The sequence below is a fragment of the Agelaius phoeniceus genome, chromosome 2 (assembly GCF_051311805.1).
Source record: "Agelaius phoeniceus isolate bAgePho1 chromosome 2, bAgePho1.hap1, whole genome shotgun sequence".
NCBI classification, from domain to species: Eukaryota; Metazoa; Chordata; class Aves; order Passeriformes; family Icteridae; genus Agelaius; species Agelaius phoeniceus.
In genome coordinates this window covers 89640712-89662110 of record NC_135266.1, presented here as the reverse complement: position 1 = coordinate 89662110, position 21399 = coordinate 89640712, and the positions used below count along the sequence as shown (strand labels likewise).

The 21399-nt window shown below is 44.0% G+C and overlaps 2 protein-coding genes across 3 annotated transcripts in view; one reads left to right on the top strand and one right to left on the bottom strand.

Moving 5' to 3' along the window:
- Positions 1 to 8773, top strand: part of FAM131B (family with sequence similarity 131 member B) — a 32539-nt gene extending 23766 nt beyond the window's left edge. For both annotated transcript variants that reach the window (XM_077174187.1, XM_077174186.1), the window contains exon 7: positions 175 to 8773. In XM_077174187.1, the coding sequence (XP_077030302.1) occupies positions 175 to 719 (545 nt within the window). In that variant the 3' untranslated portion in view covers positions 720 to 8773. The remainder of the gene's footprint in view (positions 1 to 174) is intronic.
- Positions 8774 to 13904: 5131 nt separating this feature from the next.
- The window catches only part of CLCN1 (chloride voltage-gated channel 1), a 57150-nt gene continuing 49655 nt past the window's right edge, over positions 13905 to 21399 (bottom strand). Inside the window, exons 18-23 of the mRNA XM_077174188.1 lie at positions 21223 to 21328; positions 19738 to 19820; positions 18934 to 18972; positions 18199 to 18303; positions 16158 to 16244; positions 13905 to 15663 (exon numbers count right to left, since the gene is read on the bottom strand). Coding sequence (XP_077030303.1) covers positions 15268 to 15663; positions 16158 to 16244; positions 18199 to 18303; positions 18934 to 18972; positions 19738 to 19820; positions 21223 to 21328 — 816 coding nt within the window. The 3' untranslated portion in view covers positions 13905 to 15267. The remainder of the gene's footprint in view (positions 15664 to 16157; positions 16245 to 18198; positions 18304 to 18933; positions 18973 to 19737; positions 19821 to 21222; positions 21329 to 21399) is intronic.

The following is a 21399-nucleotide window of genomic DNA, read 5'->3' as shown; positions in this document are numbered from 1 at the left end:
GTCACCTGCCAACTGCCCAGAACTTGTTTTCTCTTTGCTCTCCTTGCCTCTAAAGGTGGATTCACCCACCTTGTGCAGTACAGTGCCATGCTCAGGCACACAGGCTACCAGGATGAGCCAGCCTGGCCTAGGGAGAGTGTCTAACTGTGTGTTGTTTGCCTCCTTTGCTTGCAGAGCACATGGCCCAGACGCAGTATGACAGCTGGCCTCACTCCTACGTCTCGCAGGGCATGTACTGCTTAGGCTCCTCCGACGCCTGGGAGGCCAGTGACCAGTCCCTCATCGCCTCCCCAGCCACTGGCTCCTACCTAGGCCAGAATTTTGATGAGTCCCAGACAAACCTTCAGGAAAGCATTTTGCTTCAGAGCAGCTTTCTCCAGCAGCAGCAGCTGCAGCAACAGCGGCAGGAGCAGAACTTCATCCAGAGCACGGGGCTGGTCCACGTGTGGCCCCTGCAGACTGCTCAGGGTGGGGGTGGAGCTGAGTCCAGCACGTACATGGAGGACCACATTGAGGATGAAGGGAACCCAAGGCTGGAGAAGGCTCCTCTCCTAAACAAGAAGCCCTCTCCAGAGGAGGATGATGCAGTGTGCCGGGACCTGGAATCTTTGTCTCCTCGAGAGGAGATGGAACATGCTGCACTGAGCCGCAAAGTCTCAGATGTCACCTCCTCTGGGGTGCAGTCCTTTGATGAGGAAGAGGGAGAAACAAACAACTGATGCTTTCTGTGAAATACTCATCATTGCTGAGCAAAGAGAGGGGTGGCAAGGAATGCAATGACAGGGATTCTTCTCTCCAGCTCCCCATATTTCCAGGCAGACACACCTTCCATTCCTGACATTTAATTATTTTTTTAAACGAGGAAAATGTCAAAGTGATTGACACATAAAAACCTTTTCTTCCCCTCCCCCATGGACACATATTTTGGATTTTCATTGCTCTGGGCAACATGTGATGTGCTTGGAGAGATCTGGATTGGTAAATAATTTCTAAGTCTTTTTAATACAAAGTCTTGGCTGTGGATACAAACTCTTCTGGTACTGGGGATGTGGCTGATGAGACAGGCTTGGTTTAGGGAGCAACTTTGTGGCTAGAATTCATCTTGGCAGAATGGACGTTGCTCTGTGGACATGGCCCCCTTCTATTTAATAGAATATATGAATATAAACTGGTTTAAAATGAAGCTGTGGCTTTGCAGATCTAGATTGCACTAGCGTTGGGATTGTGGCTGATGCAGAGGATCAGGCCATGGAAGATGTGCTGTGTAACCAGATCCTCAGTAGCACCTTGATACAAGCTGTAGGGTTGATGGCTACGAGCTGTGCTCCCAGAGCCTGGGCTGTGCTGCCAGAGTGGCTCTGTGGGCACGGCTCTGCTGTGGCGTGGAAAAATGGGTGCAGATACAAACCTAACCCTGCTCTCAGATATTCATGCTTTGGTCTCTTCCGTTTGTTTGTTTCTCTCTTTGACATTTCTGCCTTCCCAGGAGCTGGCAAGAGCGGTGTGTCCTTTTGGCAGTGGGCACTGGAAGCCAGTGGAAAGGACATTTTCAGCAACAGAGACAGTCATAAAAAGCTGACTCTTGCAGGGGGCTTGAGGACATGCCCATCTTGGTGCTGCTGCTGTGTCCTTCTGTCTTTTCCTTGCCAGCAGAATGGGGAGACCCAGAGAGTAGGCAGCAGGTCCAGGAACAGTGCGTACAGCTATGAGATCACAGATACCTAGTTTACATTAGAGTTTTCAGTTTTTGCACTTTTTTTTAACCTTTTTATATTCTGGATAAGTGTTCATAACAAAGCAGTTAGTAATGGGAAAGGCCTGTACTCCAGTCATGACTTAACAGAAATACTGCACCTCTCCCATTTCTGCCACTCCTGCAGTGCCAAATATAGCTGGATGAAAAGGGGTGAGAGGAAATTTTCTCCTCCTATTTGTCTTCTTCTTCTTCCTGCCTATGTTTTCTTCTTTTGTTTTCCTACCCCCAAGCAGTGTAAATAATGCTCAATAGTTGGTCTGTTTGTTTTTCCCTCCCATCTCTTTTTTAGGTGTGGAGAAATCTGATTTCAGGAGTTTCCCGTATTTGTACGGGGTATATATTTTTTGTTTAAAAAAACATGATTCTCTGATTAGGGGGAATTTGGTCTCTTGCAATTCCTCGCCATTTTTTTCACAGACCTCCTTTTGGGAGGGAGAGGTTTTGAAAGGAAATTGTTTCACTTTCAGCTCTCACCAGAAAATAAACAGGGACAAAAGCAAAAATTATATAAGGTTATTGATTTTGCTGGAGGACTGAACAGAACCAGCAGAGATTACCCGAGTGCTGAGTTTTAATTGCAAGACCTCTTGCAAGGAAGCATCAGCAGAGCATGGGTGTAGATCAGAAGCTGGATCTGATGAGTTATAGAAAGGAATTTGCCTGGACACTGCCATACTGTTCCAGGAGCAACTCTTTTCTCACTTACTCTGACTCATATTTGCTCTGTTTAATTCATGATACATTTGTCTCTTCTTTGCCTCCTCTTCAGGCTTGGTGTGTTTTTTGGATGACAGGAGAGTGATACATGCTTCTTTCCTGCTTCAGGTTCAGTTCCTGCATATTTCCAGGGAAGAATGTCTAAGGCGAGCAAAATGTCACTGAAGGAATATCATCAAGTCTCAGAGTTTAGACAGCTCCTGGCAAGCAAAGCAAATAATGTCCAGGAATTGTGAAAAGTAGGAATGGGACTCTCAGGAAGAACTTTACCCCAATCAGCTTTTTCCCCACTGACATGGGCAGCTGCAAAAAGAGGGACTCCTTTTTCAATACCCAGGTCTTTCCAGCCAAGTCCACTTCAAGCAGATCTGTCTTCCCTCTCCATTGCACCTCTAAATGAAAGACCTCTGGGATGTTTAAGTTACACTGGTAATTTGGTGTAGGTAAGAGAGAAAAGTTTTTGTGACCCATGTTTTTTTACCTGTTTGCTTGGTCTTGCTTCCTTTCTTTCTAAGGAGGTCGCTCTTCTCCTGAGTGATGAGCTTTCAGTATCTCTTCAGAGATGTTTACACATTCAGGTACTAACCTCCCCTGGGCACAAAAGCTTGATAAAAATCATCTCCTATAGTTCTTGCAGGGCCAGTGGTAGCTCATTGTCCTGAACTGGCTTGGGTCCAGCTGTGGAGCAGGGCCTGGGAAATCACACTAGCCAGAAAAAGGAGATGGGGCAAGTGCCAAGAGCACTTCAGCAGATGAGTAAATGAGTAAGTTTAAACCTATTTTTATTTCTCTTTTAAAAGGTCTTTAGGGAAACAAAAATGGTTGGGCATGTACCTTTGTGGGAGATTTGGGTGGCTTGTTTGTTTCTTTCTCCAAACCATTTTGTTCCCATGTGTCTCTCCAGGACCAATCTGGATGTTTACAGTAACTTTCAGAGTAGCTTCTGATCATCCCTTTGTGTTGTTTACAGGACTGGGACAAGTGGCTCAACTTGTCCAGGGCTTCTTTTTCTTTAAGATGGTCATGTGGTACATTTACTAAGATGTCTGATTGATGTCTAAAATATATACCTTATCTCCATGGAAAGCAGTGACAGGGAGTTATCTGCATAAGGAAAAGTGTGAAAAAAATTGACCATATAGAAAATTCTGTGGAGTCCAATAGGAAGAGAAAATCTGTAGATTCTTCTAGTCTCTGTGGAATTGGGATAAAGAATTATACCCTGCTTTATTGTCCTATAACCTGCTGTCTTAGAAACCAGTAGAGAGCCTCATTCTCTGTGAATGCAGACTGGTTTGAACACCACTCTCTGTAAAAACCTTCCAGCTTACTAAATTCTGTAATTTTTTTTCCTTAAATGACTTAACATTCTGTGAACAATAAAATTTCAGCCTTTTCCTGAAAGAAAGAAAAAGGCTATTTTGCATACCTCTCCACAGTCCAAAAGAGCTAATTGCTAGGAGTCTGACTAGAGAGAGCAGGTCTTCCAGTTCACACTTGCCACCCGAGTGAGCAGCCTGAGCTGAACTGGAAAGGCAGTTTGAATCTCTTTGAAAGTGGAAAATTGTTTGTGTAATCTGGCCCTTTCTTACATAACAGGCCTGCTGCCTGTGTGTATCCAATACCAGCGAGAGAGACCTGGAACCTCCTGTACATTTCCCAGAAAAGCTGTTATTATATAGATACACCTATTCAAGCATATGGGAGGCACAGGTGCTCTGTGAGCAAAATTTGGCCTGCAGTCCCTTTATCCTGGTGAGGAGGGATGAGTTGGAGAGAGTCCAGCCAAGTAGTCAGAGCCCAAATTGTGTTTGTGAGGCTGTAAATAAGAAGGAAAGGTGAGCTCAGTATCCCTGATCTGCAGTTACTAAGAAACTGAGCTCTGCTGTTTGTTGCCACAAACCCATTATGAAGCAAAGCTGCACTACAGAAAAATTTGGATATTCTTGAAGTAGTGGAGATAGAAGATTCCCATCTTTCCTCCAAGCCTTTGTTCTTCAGTAGGAACTTGTTGAAATTACTGTGCTAAACATGAAATAAGGCTTAACCAGAAGTGACCCTAATTTAAAATCTTCTGCTGGAAGAAAATTCTCCCTTGTTCCTTCTCCCATGATTGCTCATACCTGATTAGTTATACTCTTTCATAAGCTTTTCTTTTGTATAAATCTGAAGCTTTCTTTACAAGCCCTCTGGGTTCTCTTCAATTCCATTACCTCAGGCTCTGAGACAGAGAAGTTTATCTGCTTCTTTCAGTTTTTGTGCCTCTAAATCATCATCTTCTTCTGGAGAGCTGCTGACAAGTCATCCACTTGCTTTTCCTCCTTAAAAATGGTAACATCACCTTTCAGGACAGGCTTGCTGCAGAGAACAAGTTTAGCCATGCTTCTAGGCTGATCTCTTGGTGAGCTGCTTTGAAGGAAGAGGAGCTCTGCTCTGACCATGCTCACCTCCCACAACCCTTGGGCAGGTGCTGATGCACAGCTGGCCCACACCAAGCCAGCGACTTTTACCCTGCTATAAAAGTGAAGATGGAAGAGCTGTGAGCAGAGGAAGAGAGAGTGCTGTTCTCAGCAGCTGGCCTTCCTTTATATCAGGTTGGAGACACTGGGAAAGTGCACTTTGAAATGGCATCTTCATTATGAGCCTAAGCTGCTCAAAGGAGCTGTCCTGCCTCCTCTCTTCCACCACCACCAGCTCTGTACTTCTACTGCCTAAAAAGCACCAGCACTAACACTCATTTGGCTGCTCAGGAACTGGCCCCATTGAAAACTAACCCAGTCCCCTACCTAAATAAAGGTTTCAGTGAGGTGAACTCTTCATATTGCTTCTCTTGGTGAGGCAGGCATCACTGAGGGCTGGTGAAATGTGTAGATGGTCGTGTGGAAGACTGGTTGCAGATGCAACTTAAGTTGGCTTAAGCTGATTGTGGTATGTCTGTCTGAAAAGAATAAGACGCGCTGGGGTACCAAGAAGGACAATATTCCCCATTTTCTTCCTTAGTGTTTTCCTTGGAATTTTTAGTATGCTCTTACTTGATTTGGTCTTTGTTATTTATGCCCTGTTGTTTCCCTCACTGTTCCCTTCCACAGGCCCCTTTGAGGTAAACCCTGGAAACTGGGCAGGAAGACATGAGTAACTTGATATATGCATGAAATTAATAAAATTAACATGCACAAATCGTGTATGCACTCAGTGATCAAACTCCATGGCAGCTAAAGATACTGACAAGTCTTATCCTGTAATTGCAAGAGGGGAGACTTGTTTAAGAGTGAAGAATAGCTGTTGGGAGGGTTATTTATCCCTATTTTCAGGCCAGTTCCAGTCCAATGTGAGATACAGAAGAGTACTTCACACCTAGGCAGAGCCTGTGCCTGCTGTACTGTGTACAGCAGCAATGAAAAATGTTAGTTGTTGCCCTGGAGAACTGGAGAAGGAAAGTCATCTCTCTGTTTGACAGAGGTAGGAGGTGTTGTGGTGAGGCAAGGTTGTGTGCAACAGCACAGGCCTGTGCACCACTGTGTGTGGCAGAGAGGGAAAGACATGGAGGGAAAGGCTTGGGAAAAAGTCCAGAAAAGCCTGATGTCTTTTGTTTACACAACACAGGTAAGAAGCTTCATGGCAGACTCCCAGCGGAGTGGACGGAGGTACAGAATTGCTAAACAAGCTGTAAGTCCAGGATTGTTGCAGCTTATGGTACTCCTTAGTCCAAAACACACTTTTTTTTTAAGACAGTGATAGGAAAGAGACCTGCCTGGATTTGGGTACCTGCTAGCTTCTTCTTCCTTGTCTTCAAAAAAAAGCTCACAGTGTGTTTTGTTCTTCAGGGAAATCATATGAGAAGTACACAAAATAAGAATTTACTCCTTGCCCAAATGAAGTTAGTGTGAGTTCTGATCTCACTGGAAAGCCAAAATACCTAAATTCAGCTTAGTTTGCCTTAACTGTTGTATTGCTAATTGCCTAGAAGGAGAAGCAAACTCAGATAACCTGCCTCTAAATGCTATAAAAAGCAGAGCAATGTTGGCAAAGTCTAAGCTCTTCCTTCTAATTTCTCCCAGGTGGATTTTCCAGTGTTCCTTGTTCAGACAACTCTGGCATATCTTTTAAACAATCTGTTTGACTTTTTCTAAAAGAAAAAAGAAAAGAAAGGAAAGAAAAAAAATTAAGTCCAATACAGAGATTATCAGCAGCTTACAGCTAGAAAAATGTAAATAAGTAATACTTTCATCTTTGATTTTCCTCCCCTGTAGCAATCTGACAGGGAAAGATTTCTATGCCATGGCTCAGGGAAAGGAAAAATAAACAGGGAAAATGTGAGTAAAATGGTGCCTATTAGAACTAAATGTATGTGTAGGACAGCCTACAGTCATTAAAGCACAGTCTCAAATACGATTGCAAGCTGCAAAGTCAATGTCAGGTGCCTCTTTTGTACCATGGGCTTTTCCCAGGCTGAGTAGTAGTGGACCTGTGCATAAGCAGAAGAGCTGCACTTCTGTGCCAGATCAGTGTCTCTGTGTGTCTCAGAATATGTCCTGGAGCCTGGGGGCACTGTGCTCCCTGAGCAGCACAACCAGCTCTGTGGACTGGCTGGGATAAGGCGTGAGGGTTATGATATTAACAAATGGACATGGAAGATCTGCGCTTGCAACATCAGGGTCTATTTACATCCTTGCACTGACATTTTCCCCAGCATAGGCAGACCAAAGTGTTATTTTTTCCTTGGAAATGAAGAGAAGCTCTATGATTGTCACTGTTGGTCTGCACAAAAGAAAAGAAATTTGTGCTGTATTTTTCCAGTGCAGATACACATTGTTGGAAGAGGAAAAATTTAGTCAGGCTGTGATTCTGAGAAAGAGCATGTTTACTGAAACTGTAAAGACTTGTTCAATAATGTTTTCAGTGCAGATACCACAGAATCACAGAATGGTTGAAAGGGACCATCAAGCCCAACCCCTCTGCCTTGGGCAGGACCTACCCACTGATGTGTAGTAGCTGCTGTCTTCTGGGAAGAGAGGGGTTGCAGTGTTCTGTGGAAAGAATGCTCCTGCTAGGATCTTCCTCATCTTCTTCAGCTGGGGACATTTTAAATGCCCTCTGAAACCTAGTCTTGTTTTCGCTTTCCCATAAGGGATCAAATGTCCATGCTTGCAAGACAAAAACATCTAAAAAGGCTTTTCTCCATTATGGAAACAAGATTGTTGCAAATCAAGATTTGCTTCTAATAAGATAAAGGCATGTAGTCCAGATTCATTGGCCTTCTGGATTCATTTTCATTGGGCATGGAAATCCAGTCATGATTGGATTGGAGGCCACAAGGTTAAGAATCCTCTTCCAGAGCTCTGCCATGTTCCCATGAGGCAAGTGTAGGTGGATTTCCCTTCTTTTCAGATTCTGTATGCTTGAGCAATGTAGCAAGCCAAAAGCTCTTTTGCAGGTATATATTCTTGTTTGGCTTTAATTTTTCTTCTCTGATTTTTGGATGTTGTGCATGATTGGAGGTCTCTGGGAATCCCTACACTATAAAACTGGAACTCAAAAGTAATTTTACAGGGAACAAGATTCCTCTTGTTTCAGCTCTTTTCAGATGTGGGTAGGTACAGGCAGAGGATTTGGGAGGTATGAGGGTGGTGGATGGGAGTCTCAGGGGTGGCATGCAGAATGGATTCCTGAAGCATGTGTAAAAATATCTCAAGGCTCGGGTCTGCAAATATTGTATTCTCAGTATCTGAAACTCCTTTAGCATAAGTGTATGGGACAATGGAGGTTGCTGCAAAGCAGTTTTCAAGGGCTTCCCCCAAGCCTGGACATGTTTTCTGTAGAGGGGAGGCTGCATGGGGATTGTCTGTTTCCTTTTCAGCTAGTGTTTACAGAGGTGCATTGATGTTTGGGGAGAAGGTACTGAATGCAAGTAAAACAAAAAGGAAGAGGGACCCACTACTGAAAGCTTTCATCCTTACATTGTCCCACACTAGCCCTTAATAACTAAAATGAGTCTGATTTGCCTTTGGTCTTCCAGCTCCAAAACATGTTTGCCTGAAAATTTTTGTTGGATATACTTCGCATGTTTTGATAATGTGACTTACGAGATAAACACTTCTACAAAGCTATATATAAATACATCCATGTGCAACCACCTGCATACATGTGCACACATTACATATAGACTTAGAGAACTATATGGCACTACACACCTCCATGCCTGTACGTGGCAGCAACCACAGTAAAGGAGGGGAGGTAGCTCAAAATAGCATGTACAGTCCTTTATGGAGTTGTTATTAAACAGAATGTGGTCTTGCCCTCCTGGCTGGTGGAAGTGTTTTATTTCTGTGGGACTGGTTCCAGGGGACTTGCGTCTCAGGAAGGAGGATCCTAGGAAGAGGGGGTGGGTTTCAAGGAGACAGTCTGATGGAGCACATTGAAAAGGATCCATGGTGGCTTGGAGAAGCACCCCAGAGTAGGAAGTATCTGATTTCTCATTAAGAAAGAACATCACATGTTTGACTATACTGGGCTAAAATCTGATGTGTGTCTATGACTACCAGGACACGTATCCTAGGCCAGGTTTGAAGATAGAAAGCATCACATCAACACAATCCTCTAATTTAGCACAGAGTGAGTTTTCCTGTTCTACTGAATAAGCATTTTCCAGGTGATACACACAAGTTTTGTCCCAATACTGGTGAGATGCAGACACATCTGACTCAGAGTTGGACAGAAATTTCACAACAGCCCATTAGGACACAGAAAGGTGTCTGATGCTTAGGTTGTATAAGGCACTGACATTGGGTAGCACGACTCCGGGTTCACGTTTCAGTTTTAAATGCTTCTCAGCTCGCTGTCCTCATAGCAAATTGGGGAATTGGTCCACCCAGAGGGAAGGAAACATCTCTGCACTTCCAACATTGTTGTGTCTTCTGCTTCTGATGCAGGACATGAGGTAGATCCAATAGCTTGTTTGCCATAGTTTGTTTGCCATGTGAGACTTCTAAATTCTAGCCATGAAAGGTATTATTTCCTTGTCAAGATATTTGTGCTTTTCAGACTCTGTTTCTTCCAGGAGCTAAGCCATGTTTCTTGCCCTGCTCAAGGCATAGCACATTTTACAACCAGAGCTATTGCACTGATTTTTGCTTTCTGTGTTCTATTTGAATTTTATTTGCTTCTTTCCAGTTTACCTGCTTTTGCTACCAAATAGGTTGCCACCCACCACTTGGTATGTATGTCTGCATAACTACATTCATAGAATTAATTGTGACTTGCATAAGACACACTTACTTAACTGCTTTAGGTTTTTGTTAGTTGTTTTAGAGGGTTTTTTTAAATTTTATTTTTGTCAATCCTTGTAAGTCTCCCCTGTGCTCTCTCCTGGTTTTGTGTGTGGTTTTTGTTTGTTTTGGTTTTTGTTGTTGATGTTGTTGATGTTGCAGTTTTTGTTGTTGTTTTTTTTTCTTTCCCCAAATGGCCTCTAAACTACTTTATTTTTGAAATGTAGTGTATCAAATGAAATCAGTTATTCCACATATGTTTTAAGACTTGAGTCCCTGGGAAAACAAAATGTCTCTGGTCCTAGAAGTTATACCTCTGCATGGGAAAAACATATTTTTTCCTTAATTTCACATTATGCTGCGAAGATGCTGTCCAGCTGCTGAATGTTTCACCTAAAAGAACTCTTTTGTCATCATACTAGATTAGACTTACCCCTCAGTTCATTTCGTCTTCTCTGGATTTAGCTGCTTAGCCCCAGCATGAACCTTGTTCTATGCTATCTGCCTGAGGCTCTCAGCTCCACTTTCTGCTTATTTCTTTGTTTAGACTAGATGGCAAACCTGCCATATGTTTCTCTCCCGTTGCTGTTTTACAATACCTCATATGTTATTTCTAAGTGATTAATGAGAAGGGTAACTAAAAAGGGCATAAGAGCACTCTTGCTGTACACCTCACTGGATCTGCACTTTGCCAGCTGCAAGGGTACTTTCTGCATGGTTCTCAGACAGATCTTATCTTCTGTGCCAGAGAAATTGCCAGTTTGAGTTAAGCATAGGATTCTGTGACATGTTTGGTCACAATCCAGCCATCCCGGCTCCCATTTCTTTTCACAGCCTGTTTGCTTAAGTGCACTATGGAAGTTTAAAGGGGGGAGAAAAAACCAGATTTTTTTGCATTTCAAATGTATTTCTCATAAACCTTCCATTACTGTTTTTTGCATTTGTTTCTGTGTGGAAAAAACTGAAAAGCTTCTACTTTGAGTTTATGTGGCTTTAATTCTGAGTATATCTCAGTATGCCTTGTAGCTTTCCCTTCTGTTCTTCCAACTGAGTAGCCATTCAGTAAAGAGTCAGATACTAGCAGTACTTAGCTTGTTGTTCCTCTAAAGTAGGCAATTCACATTTTCATTTCTCTGCATTCTGTTTCATTTATGAATTTGCTACAGGACTTTTCCTCAGCTGGACATTGTCCTCCATATCAGGTGCAATTCTTCAGGTTGGCTAGATATGTTTCTGTAACTGGTTTTACTACACACAAGGTGTTTGCACTAGCAGCACACTGAAAAGCTGGGATGGAAGCAAATGCTCATTTGAAAATCCAGTGCTTGGACTAGCAATAGGTTTGGGTGAGACTCTACCTCATTTAGCCATCACAGTAATCCCAGCAGTGTCCCCAGCAGAGTCTTGTCTTACGACAAAGCTGCACTGGGACTTGGTGACATCCAGCAAGCTGAGGGAAGGAGAGGTGTGGCTCAAGGCACAGGAAACTGGGTTGAAGAGTTTTCTGCTACTGCACAGCCACGATTTGACAGAGGTGATGTTGTGTGTGTGCGCCTGAGTGCACGTGCACAGGGTTGTCTGTCCAGTGGCTGGGAGGACACACAAGAATAGCCTGTGGCTCACAGTCAGGACCGGTTGAAGCTTGTCTCCCACAAACACAGCATTAAAAAGTTTTGCATCACATCTTAAGACCCTAACCCTAATGCTCAGGCATGGCTTTTATGTGTAAATTTTAATTATTGGTCTCTAGTGTTGATTATTTTTTTATAAGAGCTGTGCCCAAGTATCTGCTTATGTGGCCATGAGCAACTTAGTGCTTGCTGTGACTGTATTTTTAATAGTGTGTGTTTAATTATACCCTTCCTGGGTTTGGACTAATTTGGCAAAGAAGGATCTTCTCTTGCTCAGCTGGTTTTTGCTGGTCTTTTACTCTTTGGCCACAAAACACACACTTCTATACAGTATCTGCATAACTGGGCAGAAGGGGATGTTGTTTTTATGGACTCTATCTCTCTGTTTCTGCCTGTCCTAATTATTTTTGTCCATAGGCTTAGAAAACTAGAATTTCTTTAGTCTCAAGTGGTAGTCAAAAATGTTACTTTGTTGAGGCAAATCTTTCTTGTTGTTCAGTAGTTCATCCCCATGTGTTTTCTCCTTTATTTGGCTCATGGCCAAGTCTCTTAGCCATGTCATACCTACCTAAAGCCCCACTTGTTGTCTTACCAACCTTAAGTCTTCCCTATTTTTTCAATTCTTTATATTGATGCATTTAAAAACAAGACTCTGCTTTCACCTTTCAGTGCCATGTGAAGGAAGAGTTCAGTTTTTTGCTATATGTGAATTTTTGGATGGGAAGACCTCACAGCTGATACAAATTCTGGGAATATTTTGGGTTGAGGAAAAAATGTTTTTTTCCTGTAGCTAATCAAATCTCTGCTGTTTGGATAGGATGGGAGATGCAGGCTTTAGAGTGACAGATCAGTGTGACTTTGTTTGCTGGACAAAGGTTTCAAGTTCAAACTTTGAGGGGATGTAGTGAGATAGCCTGAGAGGGCACAAGCCCAAAGTTCCCTTGACAAAGGTAGGCTTAGTATAATTGTACTGCACATTTTGCACCTATTAATGTACTCGGCATCAGCTCAGTGAAGATTTTATTGATAAGATGGAAGTGGAAACAACTTCAGCCTTTGCAGACCATCTTTGCAGAGTGTTTTTTGTCCCATCCTAGCTCCTTACACATTTTCATGTATGAGTAAAGGTGAGAAAATGGTGCAGATGGATGCTGCTTCTGTTCCATGGGTGGAGGCAATACCTGGAATGGATCTTGAGTAGTGTCCACAAAGAGCAGCAGCTACAGCCACCTTTCAGCTCCCCCCAGAGAGCAATCCTGCTCCTCACAGTAACCCAGGGACAGCTAAAGGCAACAGGAGTGGAGAGGTACCTGGGTGTGCATGTGTGGGCACACATGTGTTCTCCTGCAATCTCAAGTGGTGAGCCTCAAGAAGCTTTCCAGGTTAGCCAGTGTTTCACTCCCCTGGCCTCTCCATGTGCATCATTTTTTGTTCCAGCTTCATCTCCCCCAGCTCACAATCTGTCTGTCATGACTCACACACTCGCTGGCTTTGATTTAGACTCCCATCTGCTTTCTCAGCCAGTCACATCCCAGTTCTTCTGTAACACACTGTAGGAGAAGTGTGGGACTGGAGCAGAGCATGTCTCTGCATTCAGGAGAGAGGAGGGGGAGGTGTGCTGACTCCAGCCTCAAAGTTTCTCCTTGTCTCATCTGTCTCAGTGGAAGCCTGTGCTTAAGCTGTAAAATATAAGCCTGCAGAGTAAGGCTGGGGATGACTTGGAGAAACTCATCCTTCTTGGGTGTGCCTGCACTCTCAGACCACATTTGGTCTCAATGTTGTCACTCACTGAATATTTACGCTTTTGTAAAAGGAATGTCCTTTCTCCTCTGCTTATATAATGGACTATCACAATTCCCTGAGGGAAAAAAAAAAAAAAAAAGCAGCAGTTGTTTTGCCTCTTCCCTGCAGGCAGCAGAAGGTGACACAAAGGTAGTGGGGAGGCCGTGCTGATGCCTGGCAGACACAAAGGTGCCCCTCTGGTGGAGCCAAGCAGCTGTTGTGTGCAAGGGACTTGCCCTCAGATCACCACTGTCTCCTCACAAGGACTGGCTGGCTCCTGGAGCACATCATTAAGGCAGGAAAGGCTGTCCCCAGTTAGCTTATCAAGGGTGATCTTGTGCCTGAAACAGAACAGACCTGGTGGGCTCTGAACTCCAGACAGCAGGAATAAATTTCTCTCTCTGCAAGAGACTAGCAGGGAAGATTTCCTTTTACTGTAAGCTTGTCACAGACTCTCCCACCCATAAGCATCATCAGAGAGCAATTGGTGCAAGGTCAATCCTTGGAATTAAAGCCAGGAGGGAATTTTCCTTTAGTGACTGGGTTAGAAGTAATGGTATTTTTGACTTGCTCCTGAGACAGCTTATGGAAAAGCATGTATTAAAGTAGAACTGGTCACTCTAAGTTAGATAATGCTTTACTAATATCAGGCAGGGGAATGAGATTACCCTCAAGAACGTATTTTCAGAGCCTGGATTTCTTCTCTGTTGCTGATACGTGGAAACACATCTAATAGACTGCTTGGGGCTGTATCTAAGAGGTATGAGACACCAAAAATATGGTAGAAAACTATGTAGACTGTTAGAAGAAGGTGCAGAATACACAGAATTTGGTTTTGCCTGTTTACTGAGAAAACCTCACAAGAGCAGTGAATTAAACAAAGCAGCACCTTACCTTTGGATGCCAAGGTTTTGCATGCATGACACGAACTGACAAGACGTCTTTTTGCAAGACGCAAATCTGCTCCAGATTTAGAACTGGAATAGAGAGGGATGCTGCAGACAAGGGTTGAGGTCTCTGCTGTTAGTCACAACAGAGACAAGCTGGCAAAAGTGAGAGCTGGAATTCTCAGATCTGAGGTATGCAGAAATATGTGGAAAGTAGGCAGGGTAGAATTACCAGGAAAAGAGAGCAAGAGTTTTCAGAAAGAAACCTGTTTTCAAAGTGTAGAAAATTTGTCTTTCCTCTGCTGTATTTCTTGGCAGCCTGCTAACACCCATAATTATTTTTTTTTCTTGAGTTCTTATTTTTTAAGACTATAACTGTGGAAAATTGTGAACAGTGATTCAGAGAGACAAACAGTTTTTTGAAATATAGGTACATACATGCTGTTTTACTCCTCTTCCCCCAGCACTGAGGATGCCCTCATTTAAGATTTTCCCATTCTGTTTTAAAATTTCAGAGATGATGGGAAAACAAAGAAGCTTTTTTCCGGAACTTCCAGTGTTTTCTAAAGCCTTGGCTGAATTCAAGACATGAGACACACACCAGATACTTTCCTCCCATCTGTTTTTAGGGCATGGCTCAGCTATATGACAGAGGAGAAGCTCCTAACTGCATCCCCATCCAGGAAAATCCCAGAGTAAAAATTGAGAAAGAATTAAAATGTTCTACATGGGAATGTTTGGGGGGGTGCAAGATAAGAGCCAGTGAAAAGGAGCTGCTGCAGCATGGACAGGGTGGCGGTCAGAAGCAGCAGTATGCTTCTAGGCTGGAGGTCTGGCTGTGGTACACTGCTGCATGCAGGCCTGGTGTGGCTGGAAGGATGGCACCAGTGGTGAGTGAAAGCTGATCCTCCTTCCCTTTCCACATGGCAGATTGACCCAGGGCATCCTGGCTGTGTCAGCAGTATCCATGTCCTGTTACAGTGTGCTCTGCCTGCACTCAGGCTCCTTCAGTCCACATCTGACACCTGCACACGCCCCAATAGTCCAGCAGCCCAACAGCCTGCCCAGAGGGAAAGCATCAGAAGAAAGGGTCAGTCTGATGTCCCTCCTCCCAGCTAAATCGTTCCTCTGTGGGGATTGCAAAGAACATCCAAAAGCTTCTCCTGGAGGAGCAAACACAAGAAGACTGGCTCACTGAAGAGTGTGATGGACTGCTACCCTCACACCAGCTATAAGGGAACATCCTCATCCTCATCATCATCTTCATCCAGGTCAGTGGTACGTAAGTTTATGTCTTTGAGGATGTCTGAGATGTTTTCAGCAACTCGCCCTGTCAGCTCCATCTCTTCCAACTCGGTATCCGTGGCATAAGCGGAGCTGGGGACTTCCCCCTCTTCCTGTGAGTGTGAGGGCTGGGGGGAGTGTGAGCAGGGGGGCAGAGGGCTCTCAGTGCCCAGGTTTGCTGCCTCCTCTGCTGCCACCGTGCCGTTGTCCTCCCGGCCCCACGCCTGCGCGCCCTGCCCGGCCTTGGCGGTGATGGAAGTCCGGCTGATGTCACGGAAACTGGCAAGGGGAGGTCGGAGACGGACCCCAGAGCGGGTGGAACCCTCTATTGCCTTCTGGAGCTGAAAAAAGAGAAACACTTCAGAAATAAAAAACGTGAAAGGGAGGCCGGCCCAGCCCTACCCAGCAGAAGTTCATCTACTCCCTGGGGTAAAGGGATCACAAATAGAGTCACAGCTCTGCCTCTGGGGCCGGTGGAGATAATCTTTTACACTGGTGATGTCATGAAAAATTCCGTGGTAAACAACAAATTCCACACATCTTTCAGAAACAGTAATAGCCACTCAGTTAAGAGTGGCTATTAAGCCTGCACTCATGCAAAAGATGAACCTGTTAACATCCCTGTAAACAGCACCTGCTGCCTCCTCTGAAATGCAGTCATCCATTCCTTTACGTGGCTTCCAAATAGCAGACTCAGAATTCAACACCGGACTGAAAATGTAGCACTTGCGGTTATATATATTCCCAGCTGGAACTTGCAGCACCTGTGAGTTACTGCAGTGATCCACAGGACACTTGCCGTTATTTAAGAGGATGGCAGAGGATGTGTACTCACCTCTTCCAAAGCCAGCACTCCCCTCAGCTTCCCCATGCTGGTTACGTAGGCATGGCTGAGGCCCAACAGTGAGAACAGTGTGTGTGTCTAGGAGAAAAACCACAAAAGACCATCTCAGGGGTTTTGGAAATGGGCAACACAGAACTTGGTGCTAGAGCTGGGACTCAGGATTTAGAAATGGCAATCACAAAGACAGAAAACTGTGCAGTTATCCCAGTGAGAAATTACATCTTCCCTTCTTGCCCTTTTGCATCTGCCAAATACTGCTCTTTGCTCCTTCTGCTGTGCAGGTGTAGTTGGGACTGTGCTGATGATGGAGAGCACATTCTCAAGGTCATTCTAGTCCTGCAGCTGGTGGAGATTCACATACAACCCCCTGCTGTGCATTTGGAGACCTGTGAAGATCCTGTTTCTTTTTGGTGCTGGAAACTGAACTACCGTATAGTAATATATAGTCATATATAAATACAGTCGAAAGCTGCTTAGGTTATTTATTGAAGTGCTTTCCTTATCAATGGAGGATTTCTTTTTTCCTGTCCCAGAATATTTTCTGTGAAAGCTTAAGCTTGTTGCTGCTCATCCAGTGCAGTGAGAACACTGAGAACAAGTTATTCCCTTTCTCTTACAAAGTCTCCTTGAAAGGACAGATATCACACTGCTATCTGTCTTCTTTTCTTCAGCCTAAATATACCCCATTATTTTACTATTATTCACAGATCTGAGTTTCTAAAACTTTCCACTTTCTCAGTCCTCATCTCTGGTATATTCCCAACCTCCAGGTTCTTGAAGCTGAGCTCTAGCTGGACTTTACCTGTGGCCTTTACCATGAAATCATTCTGTCATAGCTAGTGTTTGACCTTTATTTTTAGCATCATATGAGAAACTGAATGTCATGTTCAAGTGTAAACTAGGAAAAATCTGATTTCTCAAGAACAAGACATTTTACTCTAAAGTAAAAGAAAACCAAAGAAAAGAAAACCTGGTTAATATAGCTTGGTCATGATAAATTGTGGTATTCTTTTCATTGTCAGTAGTCTCACATTTAGCTCTAACTATGCATATTTCACATAGTTTGATTATTTATATTTATTCCTGGGTAGTTTTTTGTTTGTGTTTTTTGGGGGTTTTTTTTGGTTTTTTGGGTTTTTTTGGTGCGTCCAAGTTAAGTTGATTTGTCTGTTATTTCAGAGTTTCTCACTTGCTCTTTTGTATGACACGTACAAAACTTTCACCCATGATCAGCCTTCAAGTGTATTTCTTTTGTAATCCTATCTTCTCAAAGATAAATGCTAGTGGATTTCAGATTACTTCACCTACCCCTTCAGGAAACTCATCTGAACTATATGCTAGCCTATTCTTGTTTTGCTCAAGGCTGAGATCTTAAGAGTAATTAATTAATTTAGTACAAGGCCTATGCTAACCATTCACATTAAATATTGATAAAAGCAGGCACTGTGCACTTCTGCTTCAGTAGACTGCTTTCCCTTTCCACTGAGTGAAAGCCCAGTCCTACCTTCCTCTTGACATACAATGATTGCTTTACTCCCCAGTCATCCTATGCTGACTCTAGATGCTGCATGATCCAGCTTCCTCTTTCCTTGTGCTTCAGTTCCATGAAGAGCCTGTGACACAGGCAGACTCTGCACCCTGAGTAGAGAGTTTCTGAAACCCTCTGAGAAACACCCTGAGAAATCGAGGAGTGCTCATTCCAGTGCTGCACACTGACAGGGCAGATTGTCAATCTCAGTGTAATGACCCAGCAGCAAGGCACACAATGCTGCTGTTAATGTAGCAGATTATTTTTGTCCAAAAGCTTTTTAAATAAATGGACTCAGACTTCTTATCACAAAGGCTTTCATTTTGCAGGAGATTAGAGATACACAGAGAAGATTACAGGAACAAGCTCACTTCTGTAGCTCGATGTGAAAGTGGCTGGTTATAGTAGTTGTAGGTGAAGACAAGGAGAAGAAATAAGTCATAAACTGCACTTGGAATGAGTGGAGAAAAGTGATGTATGCCTCAGGGAGACATCTGCACTCACCTTGTGCAGGGAGGTTCTCTCCACCAGTTGGAAAGGGGAGGGATCTACGCGGCAGCTGTCAAAGCACACGTTCTTGTCCAGCTCCTCCTGTTCCCAGGCATCTATCTGACACAGGAAAGAAGGGGAGTCACTCTTACAGCTACCTGCAGCATTGCTGTCTTGTGTACCCAAACTAGTCCCCTCCTGTTAGTGCTTCTTCCTTCCGATGTACAGCATTCATCTTTTCTGTAATATCTCACCCCTCAGGTTTCCTCTCCCTTTCTTGCCAGATGTCAAGTCCCTGTGGAAACAGGGTAATTCAGAGATTTTCTGAGAAGACGGGGCTTTGTTTTTTCCTTCTTAAAGAGGGAGTGAACATCTTTAGCTTTCCTTTCTGAGTACATCTTCCCCTTGTTGTTGCAAGATAATTGATCCATTGTGTAAGAAATGAAGGAACAACATGGGCCAACAGAAGGATTTAGATGAGGGGGCACCTGTGGAGGCCTCTAGTCCAAAACCCTGCTCCAGCAGGGCTGACTTCAAAGCTAGATCAGATTAGTCAGAGTCTTACCAGCACATCTAGCCAATCTCTTCTCTTATGGGTGAGACTTGCCCACTGTGCCACTCCAAGAAGAAATTTACTTTGGCTATAGCTTTATCTGCCAGTCACTGAGGTTCCTGGAGTATTGCAAGTGATAGGAAATGGGTACAAGGAGCACTCACATGACCTCACTCTTTTTCTGCACCTCATCTTACCTCTTCTGGTGTCATTGTCTCAATGACTTCCACTGGCTCCTGTAGGAGAAAACACTCTTCAGGACAGCCAAAGAACCAACAGTTTCACAGAGTACAGACAGGGAAAATCTGCACAGCCTCCTCACCCCATGTGGTCCCCTTTTTGTTCCAAATGGTGTATTAGATTTTCCAAGTGCTTAGATTTTCTTTATACTCATCCATTATATGGTGTATTCTGCCCTTGCTGTGCTTCCCTTGCCAATGACAGTTCACCATGGAGTTCTGCTGGAGCAATTCAGGTGCCTAAACATGGCCATCTAATACTGATTTAGATGCTCTCAGGATATCCCACATAGGGTCCAACCACTGTCCTGGAGTGGATGGGTCTCCCATAAGCTCTGTCTGTTATCCCCAAACCCTGTGCAGATGTGTCAGATAACCAAGGGCAAGTTTAACATGGCAAGAGCCAAAAGCTTTTTTTTTTTCATTTTTCTCCATCTGTCCAAAACTGTTTGCCAAATGGAATAGAACTGCATTTTATTGCATGTTAGCCAAAATATCTTTTTTTTTTCACAGAGGAAAGATGTCCAAACTCAATCATGATGGTAGCCTGAGACCTGAGCACAGGCGACTCTTTAGGAAGATGCACACTCCTTTACAGTAATCACACCCTTTCTCCTTGGAGGGAGTTCCCCACTGATGCTGTCAGAGTTCAGGACCATATCTGTGTCCATGCCTTAGCCAAATGCTGAATGTCTCAAGTTTCTAGTTCCATTGCATTCCCTTCCCTCTTTGGGGTACTACCAGGCTCTGTGTAGCCCTAACCTGGATGGTGCTCTCTGTTTCCTGTGGACGGCTGCAATGGCACAAGAGCTGCTGGATCAGTTTCCTCAGACTCCTGAAACTGCCTGAAGGATGAGAACAAACACGTGGATAAGAGAGAAGAACAAGTGAGAGACAAAAATACAAAGCCCCACACCTAATGCATCCTCTTAGCCAAGGCAGGCTGGGAAATGCTATGAGGGACATGATAGAGCTGGGCTGGTCAAAATCTGGCATTCAGTTTGTAAGATGGTGTCTGGGACATTCCAGAAAGAATATTACCATGCAACAAAACATTTCAACAAACTGGATGTGACAGGTGCCAAGGGGTGAGGAGTCCATGCTTTCTGCCAGAAGTGGAATGATGGGAATAGAAAAGATCAGAATTATACTCCCAGCCAAGGAGTAAGCAAAGAGGAGGATACAGGGCCTGGTGCTGTTGTGAGCAAGGCTGTGGAGGAAGTTTGGTCAGAAACAGTGATAGCTGTGAGCCAAACTAAAAAAAGAAAAGCAAGGTCTCATGAATTCATTCCTGTTCCACTTCCTTTGTCATTCCTGGGTCACCCAGTTCTAGTTTCATGTAAAATGTTTCACACACTGTCCTTGTTTTCATTTGTGGTTCTTTTTCTGCTTTGGTAGGATAGGTGGATGGCTACCCCACCACTTCCCTGTTCTAGAAGCATAAAGTGGATTTTTCTATGCCTTAAAGGTTTAGTCACACATGAGGGGTGTTAATGAACCAGAATGTGCTATATGCTCTAGTACATGTAATGCTTGGGTGCCTAAAAGCATGAGCTAAAGCCCTATCCTCTGTACTCATTCTCAAGACTGGGCTACATCACTGTGCTTACTCACTCTGCATATTTCAGGATGCATAAAGGATAAAAACAACCCACCATCCTGCATCACATATACATGAAAAATAAATCAGCAATGAGCTATGAGTACAGTCTTAAAAGCAAAGCTAATACAGAGCTGGGTGTGACACAGAAGAGCACAATACATCAATGTTTGTCCATCACATTGATGCAGCTGAATCAAAGAGATGTGTGTCCAAGGGAGGAGCCTTTCAGTTTTGGAGATGGCTGAGTAACAGCCTAAGCTACTCAAAAACTTAGTGTAAAACACGTTTAGCTCTCAGGCTGCTTTCCCCAGGGAGATTCACTCACGTAGTGAAGGAGCCAAAGATGGGACCATTCTATGCAGACTCTACAGAAAATGTCCAAGGAGGTGTTATTGCAAAGAATGGAGTGGGGAGACAGAGAGAGTCCATCCTTAGTGGGCCTAATTATTCCGTGCTGTCTGAGCGATCACAAAAGAAGGTATCTCCCAGTACATGACACTGATGTTGGGGTGCACTAACAAAGTGTCCTTCAGGAACAGCAGAGAAAGCTCCTCCTCAGTCTCTGAGCCCCTCACACAGGCAGATACACACAGCTTCCCCAAGACGGCTAGGATATGGTTGAGCCATGACAGAAGTTACCATACCTGGATGCTGCTGGGGCTCCAAGGTCTCAGGCATTTGTTTAAGAGGACTTGTTGGGCCATTTGGCTCCTCTGGGTAACTGGGAGTGGGACTTGGAGGCCGAGGCAGCTGTTACATAAAGGAGAGAAAATAAAGTCCACCTTGTGCCCTCTATTTCTCAGCCTCCCCAAATGCCTAAC